We start from the raw sequence: 21,290 nt of genomic DNA, 5'->3' as shown, positions 1-21,290 counted from the left end.
ACTCTCCTGGAATCAACAGAAGAGCTTTAAATAAACACACACAAATGTCCTGAAACAGATACATGACTCTATTGGTATCAATGTGTTTTATCTTTAGAAGTCCATAGGTAATTCTGATGCACAGTCAAATGGAACCATTAAGCTATTCAGTAGAAGAGTAAGTACTGGAATTCAGAAGTAGTATCAGTTGCTTCTTGGTGCTCTTCATTCTACCTCTCACTTCCCAGCCCACCCCTCTAGGGACTTATCACAAACCTTTTTATATAATGTAAGTACTTTTCACTTTATCATTTATGAATTTATGGGAAATAACTATCAATAGCCTTAAAAACGTTTGTTTCCTTGGTCAAATAAGTCTGCTTAAGGAATCTATTCTAAGAAAATAATCAGAGATGTCAACAACTGACTGGTATATTAGGATATCCTCTGAAAGGTACTTATAAAGATTATTTATAAGAGCAAAAAAAGGCAAACATATAAATATGTTAAATAACAACAACAACGAACACCAAAGTTAATAAACAAGTCTGAAAAATCGTTACATAACAGAACATTGTGCAAGCTATCAATATTTACAAGACACAGAAAAATGCTCTCAATATAACACAAATTAGCAAAAAAAAGGCAGGAAATTAAACTATACTTATTGAATAGAGATACCAAGGGAACACTTCATGCAAAGATGAGCACAATAAAGGACAGAAATGGCATAGACCTAACAGAAGCAGAAGATATTCAGAAGAGGTGGCAGAATACACAGAAGGACTATACAAAAAAGATCTTCATGATCCAGATAACAATGGTGTGATCACTCACCTAAAGTCAAGTGGGCCTTAGGAAGCATCACTACCAACAAAGTTAGTGGAGGTGATGAAATTCCAGATGAGCTATTTCAAATCCTAAAAGATGATGCTATTAAAGTGCTGCACTCCCTATGTCAGCAAATGTGGAAAATTCAGCAGTGGCCACAGGAATAGAAAAGGTCAGTTTTCATTCCAATCCCAAAGAAAGGCAATGCCAAAGAATGTTCAAACTACCACACAATTGCACTCATCTCAAATGCTAGCAAACTAATGCTCAAAATTCTCCAAGCCCAGGCTTCAACAGTACATGAACCGAGAACTTCCAGATGTTCAAGCTGGTTTTAGAAAGGGCAAAGGAACCAGAGATCAAATTTTCAACATCTGCTGGATCATCAAAAAAGCAAGAGCATTCCAGAAAAACATCTACTTCTACCTTAAAAAAGCAACACCTCTTACTATTCATCAGAAAGAAACTACAGCTTATAACCACTGCCCAATGAACAGAACAGAGACCTTGTCCCTGAAATCCCATGGGAGGCTGGTTGTGATAAGCGCCTCATTACACTGAATTGAGTGAAACCGTGTCCACATCCTAGGTTGCCACTTCATTCATAGGGGTATGGACCTAACAAGGATGGCTGAACAGGTGGCAAGACAACTTAAATATTCACGCTGACTGAAATATCTTGACTCTTTCCCAAGATGAAATATTAATTTGCACACACAAAATCTCAAAGGACAATACATCTTCTAGCAAGATACTTTCCACACACAGTGTGAGCAAATTGGTCTCAAAGAGGTGGAAAGGGCAGTCAGCCACAGAATGTTGAGAAACAGGAATGAGCCAATGTTCCAGAGAACTATGAAAAAAAAAAAAAAAAGCCAAGATTCTCTTCCCTTCTATGCCTCACTGCCAGGTAAAACTGACATAATTGAAGGAATTCGGAAGTTTGTAGCACTCCTGGTTTCCAAGTTCTCATCTGGCTTAGTAGCATCTAAGTCTGTGCGTTGTGCCCTCTAAACTCGAAAACACAGCATCACTGTTTAACCTGGTTAGACTCCACCTCTCGTCTGTGGTTTTGAGCCACAAGGCAGAACTCACTGTGGCTGCCTTGTTCAGAAAGAAGAGGCTCTAGCTGATTAGTTACTCCAAAACCATTTTGTTTAACTTGGAAAAATAAAAAACTACTTACATAGGCAGATGAGTTATACAAGAACAGAACCATGAACCATTAACTAATTTATTTCCATGTTTTTATACAGAAAACCTAAATCTCTACACACTGATAAGAATTTATAACATCTTGAAATTGCCCAGCATGAGTGAGTGCTCGTGGATGCAACACAAATAAAATTTAATACCAATAAGCAAGTATGCTTTCCTTCAAGCATTCTTCCTTAATACTGTAAACATCGCAAGTCATTTACAGAAAATAAGACAGCATTTATTAGACATATACATGCTAAAAAAACAAAAAACACTCCTCAGATTAACTTACAAACAGCTTAAAATCTAGACCAGGAAACTTAGTAAATAGGTATTGAAAAGTAAAGCCAAAGATAATTCAAAAGACAAACTCCCTGCACACTACCTTTTACATGTGCCATACGTGAATACGATGTCATCTAGAGATATGTGTATGAATCAAGGACATTGCTAAGGAATAGTGTGGCTATCTGGCTACATTAAATACCACTCCCCATAGGAAAAAAGTTTGTTGGGTAAAGTAACCGTTTTTAAAACCAATAAAATTATATTCAAGTTTATCTCATAGCAATGATGTTTATAATGTGAAAAAATAGTATAAATGTCCAACAATTAGAGAATGATGAAGTATACTCTACATTGGAATATCTTGCATTCATCAAAAATATTTTCTAACAAAATTCACACCAGGGGAAATCCCCAGGAAATGGAAAGAAATGTAGAAATCATCAGGATGCAACTATGTAGACAGAGAATGACTTCAACTTTGTGTGTGTGATCATTAACATCTGTATTAAAATGAGTTTCGAAATAGGCTATTATAGTTTTGTTCCATGCTACTAGTTGCCCACATTTTTACAATGACAGATACATGTTATTTTAAAAAGAACTGGCCAGAAGGATCCCCATCTGCTCCGGGTAGCCTCTGTGGGCTCTGGAGGCTGGAACACTAAAGTTCATTTCCCAGGAAAAAAATCCCCCTGTAGACAAGTATCTGGAGTAAACTTCATTCTACTCATTTGGATTCAAGAGCCTGTGATGTTAATGATAACTGTGAAACAGAGGTTTTTCTTGGGCTATTATTAGTGGCAAGCAGTGGAGATGGCAGTGTTCTCTGGGGTATTCCTGGGTTCGGGTCAGGTACACAGGTGGCAGGGGGCAAGGGGAGCACATGAGAAGACGGTGCTGACGTCTGCTGAGCAGACGAGGCACAGGGACATGAGGTCTTGTGCCCACTCCTGAGACCAGCCAGACACCGTCCAGAAAGCCCTGGGGGCCCAGACTATGGCCTGCTCTGCCAGCCCTTCCAATGAAATTTCTGAAACACAAATTCTCAATATTAAGTCCTTTTATGTTTAAAATAGCTCCTGTGGTTCTCTTCACTACAAGTGAAGCTGACTCATACAGACAAGATGTTGAATGAGTTAAAAAGAAAACCTTCATTTCTTCAATGAGTTCTGACCCACTATCCTACAACTAAGCAAAAACCTTTTTAAAAGGATAAAATTTTTTAAACTACCAACTTGACTTGTTATATATTTGTGAAATGAAGTGGCTCAGTTGTGTCCGATTCTTTGCAACCCCTTGGACTGTAGCCTACCAGGCTCCTCCATCCATGGGATTCTCCAGGCAGGAATACTGGAGTGGGTTGCCATCTCCTTCTCCAGAGGATCTGCCCAACCCAGGGATCAAATCAAGGTCTCCCACATTGCAGGCAGATGCTTTACCGTCTGAGTCACCAGGGAAGCCATATATTTGTGAATATCCAAGTAAATCAGGTCTATTCCAAACATAAATGAATGGTTGTGAGGCCTATTCAGAAACCAGATTCTTTGAATAGTTTGTTGTGTGATAAAAATTCTAAATTTTCAGGCTAATCTCAATAAGATACTCATCACATATCTAATAAAATAGGTCAGAAGAATGAGCCTCACAGTTAAACCTCTCATCCAAAATAAGCAGAGACTACAGTACATTGCTTTTTCTTAAAAGAATCTTCTCAGTTTAAACTTTTATATTCCTTCTTTTTTCTTTACACAAACTAGTACAAAAAAGAGTTTGTTGAAATGTGAAACTGTGTTAAAAGATATTAAAAAGGTATTTTAACATAGATGCAAAGGCTAAACCAAGCAAATATCAAACTACATTTATTTTACTATTAATATGTGATTAATATCAAGAGTTCCAGAAAAACATCTACTTATGCTTTATTGACTATGCCAAAGCCTTTGACTGTGTGGATCACAATAAACTGTGGAAAATTCTGAAAGACATGGGAATACCAGACCACCTGACCTGCCTCTTGAGAAACCTATATGCAGGTCAGGAAGCAACAGTTAGAACTGGACATGGAACAACAGACAGGTTCCAAATAGGAAAAGGATTACGTCAAGGCTGTATATTGTCACCCTGCTTATTTAACTTATATGCAGAGTACATCATGAGAAACGATGGGCTGGAAGAAACGCTGGGCTGGAAGAAACACAAGCTGGAATCAAGATTGCCAGGAGAAATATCAATAACCTCAGATATGCAGATGCCACCACCCTTATGGCAGAAAGTGAAGATGAACTAAAAAGCCTCTTGATGAAAGTGAAAGTGGAGAGTAGAAAAGCTGACTTAAAGCTCAACATTCAGAAAACGAAGATCATAGCATCTGGTCCCATCACTTCATGGCAAATAGATGGGGAAACAGTGTCAGACTTGATTTTTCTGGGCTCTAAAATCACTGCAGACGGTGACTGCAGCCATGAAAGTAAAAGATGCTTACTCCTTGGAAGGAAAGTTATGACCAATTTAGATAGCATATTGAAAAGCAGAGACATTACTTTGCCAACAAAGGTCCATCTAGTCAAGGCTATGGTTTTTCCAGTGGTCATGTATGGATGAGAGAGTTGGACTGTGAAGAAAGCTGAGCACCGAAGAATTGATGCTTTTGAACTGTGGTGTTGGAGAAGACTCTTGAGAGTCCCTTGGACTGCAAGGAGATCCAACCAGTCCATTCTAAAGGAGATCAGCCCTGGGTGTTCTTTGGAAGGAATGATGCTAAAGCTGAAACTCCAGTACTTTGGCCACCTCATGCGAAGAGTTGACTCATTGGAAAAGACCCTGATGCTGAGAGGGATTGGGGGCAGGAGGAGAAGGGGACAACGGAGGATGAGATGGCTGGAAGGCATCATGGACTCAATGGACGTGAGTTTGAGTGAACTCCAGGAGTTGGTGATGGACAGGGAGGCCTGGCGTGTTGCGATTCATGGGGTCGCGAAGAGTCAGACATGACTGCGTGCCTGAACTGAACTGAATATGTTTCCTTACTTCTTAATACATACAGTGCTCAGTTACAGTCTGCACTGAAAAATGATCATTAATTTATTCAATGGATGTTCACTGAGAATCTATTTTATAAATTCAGCAGTGAAAATGACAAGCATAGCTTAAAGCTCATTGGGTAAAAGGTTAGAGGCCTAACAGAACAGGATGATAAGGAATATATGACAAAGACCATTAATACAAAGTAGAAAAAAGTAGGCTAAATAGACTAAAATAACGTTTGTTTATTTAGACTAAATAAATTAGGTCATGGACAAAATTAAATCAGGTCAAAGAAGAGAATATTATTAAGACTAGACAGTGAGCTTTCATTTCGTATGAAGATAAAATTATCAATTGAATAGTGAGAGCAAATGACCACGGATAACGTCCACTTTCATCCTCAACAGTCCATATGCTGTGATTTCTTTAGTATACCTCAGGGGCCAATATACGCTTACACATTGACAAAGTACTGCTTTAAGGACACGGAAAAAGCTCCCAAGAGGGTTGCTGAAGAGGACAGAGACAAGGGTAACCAGGAGACAAGTTTGGAGAGGGACTTTAAGTATATATTTCACGTTGTACGTTTTCATGTTTAATCATATGAACATGTTATCAATTCAAAAAAATGGAAAAATAAAACAGATTTTTATCAGAAAATTTGAGGGCAATACAATACAGGAAGTGCTTGGAACTTTGGTGTGAAGGTCACGGAGGACACAGTGGGGATGCTGTGGACACAGAGTTGTGGCCCTTGGGTGCCAGCCCTCACTGGTGTGAAAGAGACACGAATGGGAGGCGCTCACCTTCCTGTCACAGGCTGCAGGACTGCCCGAAGTGTTCTGCTTGAGGAAGCCAGCGGTTGTCGACCAGCGTGTGGGGTTTTTCCTTGAAGGCTCTTCGGAGAAGTTATTATCACTGACAGACGTGGAAAGGCCAATTAACGCTGGGTCACTGCTTCGTCGGACGTGAAGAGGCATATCTGTAACACAAAAGAGCATTGTGTTTTTAAAAGATAACCTAACACCTGAAAACTGTGTGTGAGAATAAAGGTAATTAAATCCCAAAGATTAGAGTAGAGTAACACTTTAAGGTGACAGTGGGTAGCATCCTAAGTAGAAGTTCCAGTCGTTTCTTTAAAAGACTTCACTGTGAAAGAAACAGGATGTCTACAGGATGAAAGAATACTTATCTATAGGATGACCTGCTCTGGAGTAAGACGGGCCAGGTGTATCTGCATTTCACACCTGTTACCTGTGTGGCTCTAGGCAAGTGGCTTCACTGTCCTCTCCCTGGTCCCTTCCTACACAAATAGCAATAAAACATCACTTCTCACCTAAGGGTACTGCAAGGACTAAATGAAATAGACTGCTTAAAACAGTTCCTGATACATGGTATGCACTCAACAGAGAGTGACAAAAATAACCATTGCTGCTATTATCATCCCGACATTGGTTTGGCTTTTCTAGTAAAGAAATCTGTTGAATAAAATATTTCTTTTGCTCAACAAAGTATTATCAAAAAGTACAAAGCACAAACATATTTCTTATCCTTCAGATAATGAAATCTTAAAAGTAGAACACCAATACGCAAGTGTGCATGCTCAATCAGTCACGTCCAAGACTCTTTGCAATCCCATGGACTATAGCCCACCAGGCTCCTCTGTGCATGGAATTTTCCAGGCAAGAATACTGAAGTGGGTTGCCATGCCTTCTCTAGGGGATCTCCCCAACCCAAGGAGCGAACTCTTGTCTCTTGCATCTCCTGCACTGGCAGGCGGGTTCTTGACCCCTGCGCCACCTGGCAGTAAACTCAGGTAGTACCTGCCACATATGTACACGATTACATAAAAGGTGGTGTTTTATCAGCTGTACTCTGTTTGCAATTACTCTAACAAAAATCAGTAACAAACTCAGGTTAGTACTGGGTACATGCTAGCAGATGTGATCACTGTGACAACGGAAAAGAAACACTACAAAACCAGGTAGAAGAACACAGGCACAGGCATCTGTAACTCTGAGAATGAGAACCAAAAGCCCCACACATCAACTGAGCGGAGAGCATAATAAACATATGGCAAAATTTTAGATTAAATTAATGCTTAGAGCAATTTGTTTACAAAACCTAGGATGCAGGGTAAATATTTATTAAAAGCCTCGAATAAAACAGCTTTAGTGGAGAAGGAATAAACTCATCATTTATTCTATGAGAAACAATTTTGGAATACTGATGCATCTGGTCAATGTATGGATATAGAGATCCTTGAGGATGTGAAACTAAGGAAAGATGATTTATATATGTTAACGGTTACATTTAAACCATTGTCAATTCAATAGTCTTAAATATGTTAAAGCAAATTAGAAACGATCAGAGAAAACATATGAATGATCAGAGAAGCATATAAATCATACTAAAATGTTACATTTAACATTTGCTTCCACATCATGAGGATTTGATAACCAAAAAAGAGTCTGAGTAACATAACCAGAGAAAAAAATATGTTGAACATTTAATTTAATACTATTGGTGTTTATCTTAATTTGCTAAGAGAAACACATACAGGAAAATTACAGGAAAGAATAATTTCCAATTTTTAAGTGTATGTAAAAAAAGTGTGACAGTCCTTATTGCTTACAATTTATACCCAAAAAAAAGAAAAGAAACAAAACAAAACAAAGAACTCTACAGTCACTCTCAAAAACAAGTTCACAAAAATATACCTCTAAGGATCGAAGTGTGTTAATAGTACTATGCTCTTACCATAAAAAAAGTCCTCTCCCAATTAACAATATTGTTCTCAGATTCAAAAATCAAAAATGTAAGCAGAAAAGCAACAAAATGGGGAGGAGGGAGAATAAAATACTTCTGGGAAATTACAATACTGCTCCTTAGATATGGGTTCTGTTGCCTCCAGTTATAGGGTTGCTGATCGCTTGGTTGTTAAGGAACTGTGTATACGTGTGTGTGTGTGTGTGTGTGTGTTAAGTCTAAAAGAAGCACTATTAGTTCACAAAAGGCCTTAAAAATGGTCCAGAAGTAATGACTAAAAGCAGTCATGACTAAAAGCAGACAATGATAAAATTTTAAAGTACCTGAAAGTACGTTTCAACCCCAAATAAATTCAGGGACAATAAATTTCAATGAATTCGATTGGACACAATAAAACAGCTTACTCAACTTGTTTCTGAAATTCTGCCCAAGAGAAATACACTGCAGACCCGATTCAGATTAGATAAATAATTGGGATCATCGTCTTCTGAAAAGTCATGATCACTGTGTTAATCTGTTAGTCTGAAACAGACACAAATAATTAGCACTTTGCACCTCTTTGCATCTGTAACCCTCAACATTCGAGATGCAGGGGAAGAAAGTGGATTCAAGGAGAGGTGGGGTTACAGCGGGACTGCAGACCTTTCAGTTGGCCCTTCTGGCGAGATGCCAGGGCACAGACACAAACCACAGGGTGAAGGATGCCGCAGGAGTTCAAACTCATTTTGAAAAGTAAACAATATGTTCTCAGCAAAGGAATGCCAAGTGACAGCATGATGATCTCGAAGTCAGGTTTTCTTGCAGTTGATGAACTGTGAGAACAGAGTCAGCAAAGAGCACATGGGCAGCAAATGTGAGGACACCAGAACACATCACATGTCCAGCTCACGCTGGCTGCGATTTAGACAGTGTCTCACACTGATAGTGACAATTTACATTTTTATTGGTTTATAATTTCTTCATTTTATGGCTGTGTGAAAATTATGTCATTTTCATCCAGTTTACACTCATGCATGCACATATTAAATAACATTAAGAAGTCAATGACTTGAAAGGATCTGAATCTTTATATTAAGCATTAATCCTAGTGGAGAAGGGGGCTTCCCTGGTGGCTTAGTGGTAAAGAATCCACCTGCAATGCAGGAGCTGCAGGAGATGCAGGTTCGATCCCTGGGACAGGAAGATCCCCTGGAGGAGGGAATGGCAACCCACTCCAGTCAGTATTCTTGCCTGGAGAATCCCATCGACAGAGGATCCTGGTGGGCTTCAGTCCAGAGGGTTGCAGAGTTGGACACAACTGAAGTGACTTAGCACGCATGCAGGACCAGTGGAGAAACATGTGACTCACTCCACAGACCAGTAAGTGGAGCCTGAGAGGTGACAGGAAGAGCATGGGGAGAGTTTTCTGGCCAGAACTTCAGGCTCCTTGGTCAGCACTTCATCACCACCCAAATCATGAAATTAATTCTATTATTCGACCATTCATTGAAAAATAAACTCCACTTCTAGCTAGTTGCAGATATAAATGTCAGTCTCAATTTTGTAAAGGGGAAGAATTTTGCAGTGTTTCCAAAGTAAAATTACATACACTGAGAAATCAAACATGGATTTTAATAGCATCATTAGATTTGGGAGAGTTGAAGAACTATTACATTAGCTATACATATAAACTGAAACAAGAGCAATCCCAATTTCAAAAATGTTAAAAGGAGAAGGAAAAAAAAAATGAAGGAAAAAAATAAAAAATCTCTACTAGTCCAATAAAGGAAGTATGATGCCTAAGATGACGAAGCATGCCCCAGGGGATAGACACCTATACTGGTATTTCTCAACTTTGACCTCAGGACCCTTTCTCACTCTAAAAGTTACTAGAGAACCCAAAAAACTTTCGTTTATGTGGGTTATAGCTAGGCATATACCATGCTAGAAATGAAAATGAGAAAAAAAGGTTTTTAATATTTATTCATTCATTTTTAAGTTAACAATAATAAACCTATTACATGTTAACATAAACAACAGAATTTTATGAAAATGATTTTACAAAACAAAGCATATGAAGCTGGAGAGGGGCACTGTCTCACGTGTTGCTTAGCAGCAGACATCTGGATTCTCATTTCTGCTTCTTCATTAACCTGCTGCAATATGACCGAGCATACAAAGAAAAAAAGAACTCCACAAACACTTAGCTGCGACAGGAAGTAGGATTTTAATAATCTTCTCAGATGGACTTCCCTGGTGGTCCAGTGGCTAAGATGCCACACTCCCAATGCAAGGGGCCCAGGTTTGATCCCTGGTCAGGGAACTAGATACCACACACAGCAACTAAAAGCCCATGTGCCATAACTAAGTGGCTCAGCTGGTAAAGACTCTGCCTGCAATGTGGGAGACCTGGGTTCAATCACTCAGTCGGGAAGATCCCCCAGAGAAGGGAAAGGCTACCTGCTCCAGTATTCTGGCCTAGAGAACTAAGACTCAGTGCAGGCAAATAAATAAAATAAAAATTAATCTCCTCAGATAATATATCTTTGATACCACACCAAAACTTGACTCGAAGGTTAGCTGCAATATAGAATGCAAACTTCTTGTTCTCTTGTTACATCTTACTCTTCGAATGGATCTTCTACCCATGAAAAATTTTGCAACAATTACTTGGAATATATTAGTAATTAGGTTAAACCAACCCTCCAAATGTTGATATATTTCTTTATAGCAGAAAATCACATATGTGAATATCACTACCAATTCCATCAGAAAAATCATTAAGTATTGGGACATTATCATGCTCACAATGGGATATAAGTTTCCCCAAATCTAATTCTACTAGAATTTAAAGCTTGAATGTTATCTTTGGCAATGAACACTATAAGTTGTTTTCCATGTAATGACAAGGCTCAGTTCATCCATTTTCTAGAAACCCTGCCAGATAACCAAAGTCTGAATAGACACAGCTTTTCCATTCTTCTTTCAAATAAAAGCGCTGCTCCATTAAAAATGGTTATCTTAGCTTACAACTCAAATCATCACATGCAAGTTTTCTCAATATGTGGTTTCCCTGGTGGCTCAGATGAGAGAGTTCACCTGCAACGCACGAGACCAGGGTTGGATCGCTGGGCCAGGAAGATCCCTTGGAGAAGGAAAGGGCAACCCATTCCAGTATTCTTGCCTGGGAAATCATTTGGATAGATGAGCTGTGTCTGGAGGGCTATAGTCCATGGGGTAACAAAAAGCTGGGCATGACTGGGAGAGCGACACTTTCACTACTTTCAATATGTACAGGCACTTGATGCCTGCCTCCCACATTGTTACGCAAAATGTTAAATTGATGTTCAACGGTCAGGATTTTTTAAAAGTTATCATTTTGCTGCCTCATCAAGAATACCAGATAAAATGGCTTTTTTCCTTAAACTGCAGCTGTGCTGAGTGAGGAATACATTTGGGGCTACCATCTTATTTTGTGCCAAAGGGACTATCTTACCCATTAGTGTCTGGACACCTTTGGTTCAGTACCAACTCAGTGAACAACACAAAATACGTTTCTGGATCACTATGAATAGAGTTTTGCCTAACAGTCTCCCTGAGATGTTCTTAGTGATGCAAAGGACCCAAATCTCCATTAAAATTAATAGATGTTCATTAAATGATACCATTAGAAAGATAAAAAATTGAATACAGATTATGAGAAGCCATGACTTGGAGTATTATAGTACTGACCATGTACTTGAACATGAACTTTCATATGTTCAAACTGGATTTAGAAAAGGCAAAGGAACCAGAGATCAAATTGCCAACATCCGTTGGATCACTGAAAAAGCAAGAGCGTTCCAGAAAAACATCAACTTCTACTTTATTGACTATGCCAAAGCCTTTTACTGTGTGTATCAAAACAAACTGTGGAAAATTCTTCAAGAGATGGGAATACCAGACCACCTGAGATATATGTATGCAAGTAAGGAAGCAACAGTTAGAACTGGACATAGAACAACAGACTGGTTCCAATTCAGGAAAGGAGTATGTAAAGACTGTATATTGTCACCCTGCTTATTTAACTTATATGCAGAGTACATCATAAGAAATGCTGGGCTAGAGGAAGCACAAGCCAGAATCAAGATTGCCAGGAGAAATATCAATAACCTCAGATACGCAGATGATATCACCCTTATGGCAGAAAGTGAAGAAGAACTGAAGAGCCTCTTGATGAAAGTGAAAGAGGAGAGTGAAAAAGTTGGCTTAAAGCTCAACATTCAGAAAACGAAGATCACGGCATCCAGTCCCATCACTTCATAGCAAATAGATGGGGAAGCAATGGAAATAGTGGCAGACTTTATTTTGGGGGGTTCCAAAATCACTGCGGATTGTGACTGCAGCCATGAAATTAAAAGACACTTGCTCTTTGGAAGAAAAGTTATGACCAACCTAGACAGCTTATTAAAAAGCAGAGACATTACTTTGCCAACAAAGGTCTGTCTAGTCAAAGCTATGGTTTTTCCAGTAGTCATGTATGGATGTGAGAGTTGGACTATATAAAGAAAGCTGAGTGCCGAAGAATTGATGCTTTTGAACTGTGATGTGGAGAAGACTCTTGAGAGTTCCTAGGACTGCAAGAAGATCCAACCAGTCCATCCTAAAGGAAATCAGTCCTGAATATTCATTGAAAGGACTGATGCTGAAGCTGAAACTCCAATACTTTGGCCACCTGATGCAAAGAACTGACTCATTGGAAAAGACCCTAATGCTGGGAGATTGAAGGCAGGAGGAGAAGGGATGACAGAGAATGAGATGGTTGGATGGCATCACTGACTCCATGGACATGAGTTTGAATAAGCTCCAGGAGTTGGTGATGGACAGGGGAGCCTGGCATGCTATAGTCCACAGGGTCGCAAAGAGTCAGACACAACTGAGCAACTGAACTGAACTGAACTGACCTGACCACGTACTTGGATGAAGAATTATAAAAAGCTGTAATTTTTATGATTTTGGTTAACATTCACTTCAGCCTTTGCCTTTAGTTTTTGTATTCCTAGTGTGTTTCTGCTTTATTTCACAAAAACGGGCTCATACTGTGCATGTTGGTTTGTACCTTCCCCCCCTAGTAGTCTAGGGACTACTAGGTGAAGGACAGGGAAGCCTGGCTTGATGCAGTCCACGAGGCCGCAAGAGTCAGACCCAACTTATTGACTGACCAACAACAGTTTATCAAGTAAGCAGATTTTAGAACCATAAGGCACAAATAAAATTGTTTAGTCTACCAAAAAAAAAAAAAAAGAAGAACCACCACCTGCCTAGATGTGTAATCCCAACATGTCAGTCCACCTCACTGGACCTCAGTGTCCCCATCTATAAAATCAGAGATTTACCATTAAAACTAAAAATTATATGATTCCATATAGGATCATATACTCCTACACTGATAATCATCCACCAAACCTCATCGTAAACAGAACTTAAAACCATTTATGAAGAGGCGCTAGAAAAAAATATAAAAGCATCTCAAAGTAGTATCATTACCAGTTGCCTCAGAGAAGAATGAAAAATGCACAAGAGTTGTGGGTTACAATGCAGAAGTAGCCACAACTGCCTTGAGGTCTCTGGATGACCTGAACATGATTCTAAGGAAAGAGACTACTCCAGATGTCTGGCCTTATCAACAAAATGAAGCATGAAACACAACTGCCTGATTCATTTGACAAGCTCCCCACCTCTCAGTGTCCTGAAAAAGCAAAATGCTGCATAAAAGAACTCAATTTTGTCTTGGCCTCAGAGAAATAAAATACAAAAACAGCCTTTTTGCCTATAATTTGCTTCATGTTTCTAGGGCTCACAATTTTTCAGCATTACTAATAATCCAATGCAATTTGCATTCTTGCAAGCAATTAGAAATAATGGGAGCTTCTCATTTAAGGTAATTTGCTCATTATTATTATGATTCCTTACCGTCCATTTTAGGAAAATCAATACTTTTCAAAACACAATAATAAAACTTTCTCTCCTGGTAATCTTCTGATTTATTTAATATATAGATTTTCAAAGTATGGCCTCTGAAATATTAACAGGAAAATTCAAAGATGAGGATCTTCAATAATTAAGCTCCTGGATGAAGCACCCAGAGACGGGGACGATGTCACCAGGTCCCGGGTGGAGGTGGAGGCTGTTTGATGTGTGCCTTCCTTTGAAGAGGGGATAAACCTTCAAATTCTCTGTGGCACCAATGCACTGTAAATATTGATTTGCCTCTCTAGACAAGGGGCCTTTCAAATAAGTGAAAAAATGGAACATCTAATAATGAATTAGAGCAAATACTTAAAGGTCAGATATATACATTTTTAACAGTTATACATCATACCCCCTACTCCTAATCAGTTTTTCCAGTGTTTCTCTTCTTTTATTCTTCCAGTGATTTTTAAATCATTTAACCACTCAAGGCAACGAAGAAACCTTTTCCAAGAAGACAGACACCAGCCATCAAGGTATTTAATCAAATCTAAAAATAATACGCAGTTGACACACACATTAGAACTTATGATGCAAGCAGCAAAATTATGCTTCATGCAAAATGAAGACCATCTCTGCCATCTTTGGCAATTATACATTTCTTAAAGACACATATCACAGTGAGGAGAGAAGTTATTAACACAAGCCATGTGGAGAAAAACATGACCTCAGAATTGCCACTTTCCAATATAAGAGTCCCCCTTTTTATAAAGGTATTTATCTGTATTTCACTTACTGAGATAAAATCCTTGGAAGAAATGTGAGGAAAGGCAAGATAGGAAATAAGCTTGAAAAAACAGCAGATGACTCAGAGAGAAGGACATAAAATGAATTTTATTACCCTGTTATCATATATATAAACACACACACACACACACAGAATTTACAAGCTATAAAGAATACTATAGTTGGGAGGTGTCTGAGAGATAAATTGAAAGATCACATTTACAGATGAGTGCACTGAGTCCAGAAAGAGATGTAGGGCTGGGTCGAAGGTTACACTGTCCCTCTGAGCCTAGCTGTCCCTGGAGTGCTTGTCAATGGACTCCCCATCCCATGTCATTTGGATATGACTACACTGCTATCCAGGAGGAATTAAGATGTGTCAAAGCCACCACAGTATGCTTACCCTTCACTAGAAATAACAGGAGATTTCTTGGGAAGACTGAGTTTAAAACCCATTTCTATAGATAAGAGGATGAGTTCAAAGGTCCCACTGAATCTTAGATACATATGAGGAAGGGAGAGAGACTCAAGAGGGAAATAAATATTCAGTGTTCTAATGTCATGTGAATATTTACAAAGAAAAACCTAAGAATTTCTCTGACGCATATGAAATTGGAATCATTAGGATTCCAATTCTGGAAAACAAATAATACATCCACCCTCATCAGGAACCTCCCAAATATTCATATGAGTACAAGTAAACGGAGAGAAGTGAATAAGATCAATGGGTTGTCTCAATGTTGTTAGGATCTAAAACTTCAGTGTTTCAAAATCTTACCAGTGAGGGAAATAGACAAAGGACCTGTAGATATTATTTCTTACAGCTGCATGTGATTCTCAGTTCTCTCAATTTTAAATATTAAATAAAAGCCCCCTCCAAAAAAACAGAAAGCCACAGGTAAGCTGTCTTGAGGTCTAGGCCTGTAGCCACCAGGATTGAAGACATTTTTCTTACCTCATCTTCTAGAACAGTCTCCTCACCTCTGCACACAGCCAAGTGCCTTGCTGACTGTCCACACCGATGGCTCCCTGAAATGTGCTCCCAGCTCAGATGCCTCCATGTCTCCCCTCCTGGGCGGCTTTTGGCGTCCACCCACCCCGGTCCTCACTGCCCAGTGGCCCCCCACCGCTGCTCCTCAAAGAGCACCAACTCCTCAAACCCGTCTGATCCAGCAGCAGATTCAGAAAGAGGCAACTAAAGGGAAATTTAAAGGAAGGACAAATATACAGCAGGATTGAGGAAAAGCAGTGTGGGGGAAGTGGGGGGAATAAAGTACCCGAGAGAGAGGAGTTGAGAGCATGCATGGGGAGCCAGGAGCAGGCAGGAGCTACTCCTGAGCTACTCTCCTGAGAAAATGAACACAATACGGGAAAGGACAGGAAAAGGTGTATGCTGCGGCCAGGAGGATCTTGTGTTACTGTGAGTGGTAATGCTTCCCCCCACAGATGAGTGCTGGGCCCTGCACACGCCCTCTATTTCCAGGGACAGTTGCCCAGCTGGTGGGAGAGCTTGAGGGTCAAGTCCAGCTCTGTCTGTCCTCGCTGCCTGATCCCAGGACCCGGAGCGGCCCCTAGAAGAGAAAGTCCCCGATTCCTGCCACTCGTGGCAGCCACGCTGTGAGGCCGCTGCCCACCCTCCCTGAACTCAGAACACCGAGGCCTTGGTCCAGGAGGAGCCACAGGTGAGGTCGGAGCCTCTGCATGGCCATGTTTTCCGCGAGTTTCTGTTTAAAGACTCTTCATCACATTGATTTGGTTGATTCGTGAATGTTAAACTCACAGCCAACAGGACTGAACCTCATGCCTGGCTGAAGCTGAAATAACATGTATTTTCTCCATGAGGTACATCTGACTTGCTGGGTTTAGGAGCACAAAACTGCATTTTACATTCAGGGGGTCATTTTGAACAGCAAGATCACCAACCAAAAGCACAAAAATGTGAAAAACATGACACCCAATAGACCATGAAAGGGACCCTGTTTACAGTATAAGCGCTGAAAAAGAGGCAGGGTCCTTGCTCACTATCAGCTGGAGATACATGTGTTGGGATTCAATACTTGCGGGAACCTCCATAAAGAGTGAGGTCCAACTGTACCTTCTTCCACTAATATTTGTCAATTGAATAATCAACTCAGAAATCTTAAGAACCGACCCCACTTCCTTCAAGTTCCTCTCCAGATGCTGCTCTCTTGTGTTCTTTCCTTGATAAGCAACTTTTGAGAAAGAAGGCTGCTTTATCCTCACTTTTCCTTTAACCCACCCTAGTGTGGGTTAAAGCCTTCTCCCCACCAGCCCACAATACAGAACCATAAACCGCCCTCTCTTCCTCAATGGATGCTTTTGACCACCAGTCCCCGGGGAGCTCAGTGTGTGGCACAGATATGGCTCTGCCCTTGTGCAGGCTGTGGTGCCATGGAGAGGGCAGATGAATCACCCAGCCCTGTGCAGGGTAACACAGTGCTAAAGGAGAAATACTGAGAGCCTCCGGGAGGGTGGGGGTGGGGCACTTTCTAAGAGCATCCTCGAAGCCTTCAGACAGAAGGGACAGCTCAATCTTTCCTTGCTATCCTTTCTCACTCTTGATGTCTCCTCTCTTACGAAGCCACTAACCACATCTTCAGCAGCAAGGTGCTCCTTTAACGGCCTGACCCCACCAGAGTATCTGCCATGCTGTCACCCTGAGTTTGGGGGTCTGCCTCCCCTAAGCACACAGCTCCTAGGAAATAACACTACACTTGTTATTGTCACAACTCCCCAGAGGGTCACCCTGAATAAGCATTTGCTGAACCAGCAAAGAAGTGAATAAGTCATCAGAACTGAAAGTTTGGGTTTGTCTGGGGTTTTGTTCCATCATGCAGATGGTGGTGTTTGGCCAGTGGGATGGTGAGAGAGGAAGAAAACACATAGCTAGAGAAAACTGCAGGGACAGAGGGCAGATGCTTAATTCTACACAATTAAAAGGATTGCGAGACATCTGTGCGGCTAAAATGTAGCGTTAAAGAAGTGATGGAGAAAGTGAACACCAGGGAGGGAGCCCTGGATGAGCCAACCAGGGTGATTTAAGTCAGAAATTCTCCAACCTTAATGTGCATACAACACACCAAGGGATCTTGTTAAGATGATTCCACAGACCTTGGGTCATGGAAGATGAAATTCTGCATTTCTGGTGTAACCGTGACATCCAGGCTGCTGCTCCCGCCATTGCACTTGAAGACTCCGCAGGGCTGTGTGTGTGCTCAGTCGCTCAGTCAGGTCCAACTCTTTGCAATCCCATTGGCTATACCCAGGCTTCTGGGTTGATGGGATTTTCCAGGCAAGAATACCAGAGTGGGTTGCCATTTCCTTCTCCAGGGGATCTTCCCAACCCAGGGATTCAACCCTCGTCTCTCACATCTCCTGCATTGGCAAGGCAGATTCTTTACCACTATACCACATGTTAAAACTTTCTGTAGCTGTGCTACAACATTTTGATAGGCTCTCATCAGCTCATGTGTTCCTTGCCTCCAGCCCAGACCTCTGAATGCATGAATGCATCCTCTGCATATCACTCACAACACCTTTACTAAAGTACATGTCAGACGTCACAACTCAGAGAGGTTGATCCGGTGGGGTCACAAGACATCAGATTAAGCCCTGGCACCTCTCCACCCAATGCTGAGATCCAGTTGGAGTGCTCTGAAGTGACCAGAGGCCAAAGACCCCTCCATCCCTTCTTGTTCATTGTCTTGACCACTCTAAGAGCCTGGAGGGCACCTCCTTCTCTAAGAAGTCCCTAGGTTCTGAAAGCATAGTGAATCCATGCCTTGTGTTAATTTCACTGATTAGAACCAGTGCTCTCTTACCCCTCTCCCTTGTTAATCTCAGAGGTTCCACCCTTAGATCCCAGCCCAGCAAATGTTTGCTAAAATGTTGTTGTATGAATAAATGTGACTACCCATCTATCTCCATCCTTTCACATTGACTGTCTCAAGTATTATAAGGGCAAGCTTTTTAGCAAAGAAAAAACAATTACAGATATTAGATGGCCAGAGAAGACAAAAAAAAAAAAAAGGTGGGGGGTGGGGTGGGGTGGTTTCTACTAGGAGAAGCTCAAAGAATTATGAACTGATATATTAGTGATAAACTCTCTCGTCCAGAATCTCATCAACATTCTACTAACTATTTATTATTAACTTTGTACTATTGTTCTTCACTCAGTGTTTGCTCTCCTCTGAGAATATTTGAGCCCGAGTAAATCTAAATTCTTCATATATAATTTTATATGTATATCTATCAAATCCCTTATATGACTTCCACTGTACCAATTTAGTTCAACCACCATGTAAATTAAATTTTGAAATTATCAGCTTCACCTGACAAGTTATTTGTCTTTCAAAATTGATGTTACCTATTGATGGTTTCGGAGATACTCTCTAAATGCGCACTGCCCTTTCTCCTTTGACATTTGTCTTCTATTATTTTATTAAGGATTCAAGTAACTCAGTAACTGTCAAGTTAACTTTTGATTAGAATTATTCTCCCATTCCTTTATTATTTTAACCTTTGTTTCATAATACTCTACAAAAGTGTAATATTTTTCTCCTAACCAGGGACCAGCGTTTCACCTACTTCATGAGCCAACTTTCTATTCTTTAAGAATGTAATCTTTTCTATTATTTAAGGAAAGTACAACTTTCTGTTATATAAGGAAGGTCCTCTATGTAAGTAGACTTTATAATTATTTCACGAGCACATTAACCATCATCAGCTACTTCACAATGACAAGGAACTCCTTAAGTGTTTTTTTTTTTTTAATGTGGATTATTTTTAAAATCTTTATTGAATTTGTTATAATTTTGCTTCTGTTTTATGTTTTTGTTTCTTGGCCACAATGCACATGGGATCTTAGCTGCCCAACAAGGGATCAAACCCATACCCCCTACATTGGAAGGCAAAGTCTTAACCACTGGACCATGAGGGAATTTCTTAGCTGGAAGGGCCAGCTAAGAAGCAAAGCCCTTCTTAGCGCTCAGGTGGTAAACCTCCACCAGAGTCGCTACACATCATTATGCTCATATATAGATTCTTCATCTTGAACTTGAATCTTCATGGTACTAAAAGCTATACAAGAAGGTATCAAAAGTCATTCATTCAATACAAATATCTGATAGTCATTCATTCAATACAAATATCTGGTAAGCACCTACTGTGTGCTAGGCACACTTCTAGTTGCTGCCAGTAAGTGATCCCTCGAGGACTATACACTCTGGTGATACAAATCACCAGGGAGATTCCTTGTCCATTTCCCTTACTAGTGATGAGAAGGACATGGATAAACAAATAAGAACAAATAATGTCACGAGGTGATCAGTGCTGTAAAGTGAAGCTGAGGAAGGAATCAGGGGCTGGGGAAGGTCGAGAAATGCTAGTTTATCTGGGGGAGTCTGACAGCAGCACCAAGAAAGCATTCAAACAGCTCATTATCCACTTTCCTGTCCTGAGTGTTCCAGTTTCGAATTAATTCCTTGCCACGAGCCTTATACATCCTGGCTATTCATAAAGCCATTTGGCCCTGGTTGCTGCAAGGCGGCAATAAGACTGGATATTTCTGAAACATATGGCCTCATGTCTGTCTGTGTTACCTTCAAAGTGCAGAGATCTTTCAGAGCTAATCTAATCCAGTCCTCCTTTTTGTTGAGGAAAGAATCATGTAAAAGTAAATACATCCTGATCATTTGTAACGAGCCAATTAAGTCTGTAATCACTAACACTCAGTGAACATTTACTATGGGGTCATGTGTGTGCTATGAATCTTACTGCATTAATTGATAATCTCCTCAGAACAAGGCTAAATACAGGTTACATTATTACTCCCACTTAATAAGTAGGGAAACTGGTGAAGCTAACCTACCACTAACTGGTGGAGACAAATCCAAGCCATGATAGTCAAGCCATGGAGAGCATACCCTTTTCCAGGAAGCATGGAGTCCTGCAACACCAAGAACTGAAAGATCAGGGCTCTGACTTCCCCGCCAACCTGGAAGAAGAGCAGTAAACGCATATGCGTTTGCTCAGGGATGCAAGAACACCACTAAGCTAGCAGCTCCCCTGATGCTGGGATCTTTGCAATCCTTTCCACGGGTAAAAAGAAAGGTCATGAAAGAACTTCAGAATGAGACATTTCCCTTCCGCTAAGACTGGCAGACAAATGAGACTTTTAACTTCATCACAATTTATTTTATTCTTAGGGGATTTGTGGGGAGAAATGGGCAGTGGCACACACTGAAGTGGAGTGACATCATGGAGAGAGAGAGAGAGAGAGAGAGAGTGTGTGTGTGTGTGTGTGTGTGTGTGTAAAACTAAATGCTTCATATCCATATAGGGAACACTGATCGGGATTAATAGGTTCAATCTATATGTTCACACAGTATGTCTCTATAACCTTGTGATGTAGGTTATATATTTGCTGAAAAGACTCTTTTCAGTCAAATATGTAGTCTGTTTAG

The 21,290-nt window shown here is 40.3% G+C and overlaps 1 protein-coding gene across 19 annotated transcripts in view; it reads right to left on the bottom strand.

The window, feature by feature from the left end:
- Positions 1-21,290, bottom strand: part of PARD3 (par-3 family cell polarity regulator) — a 601,769-nt gene that overhangs the window by 335,172 nt on the left and 245,307 nt on the right. For all 19 annotated transcript variants that reach the window (XM_061435906.1, XM_061435890.1, XM_061435900.1 and 16 more), the window contains exon 4: positions 6,129-6,304. In XM_061435906.1, coding sequence (XP_061291890.1) covers positions 6,129-6,304 — 176 coding nt within the window. The remainder of the gene's footprint in view (positions 1-6,128; positions 6,305-21,290) is intronic.

This window comes from Bos javanicus, chromosome 13, assembly GCF_032452875.1.
Source record: "Bos javanicus breed banteng chromosome 13, ARS-OSU_banteng_1.0, whole genome shotgun sequence".
NCBI classification, from domain to species: domain Eukaryota; kingdom Metazoa; phylum Chordata; class Mammalia; order Artiodactyla; family Bovidae; genus Bos; species Bos javanicus.
Note: the sequence above shows the minus strand (reverse complement) of the source record. Positions and strands in the feature narration are given on the sequence as shown.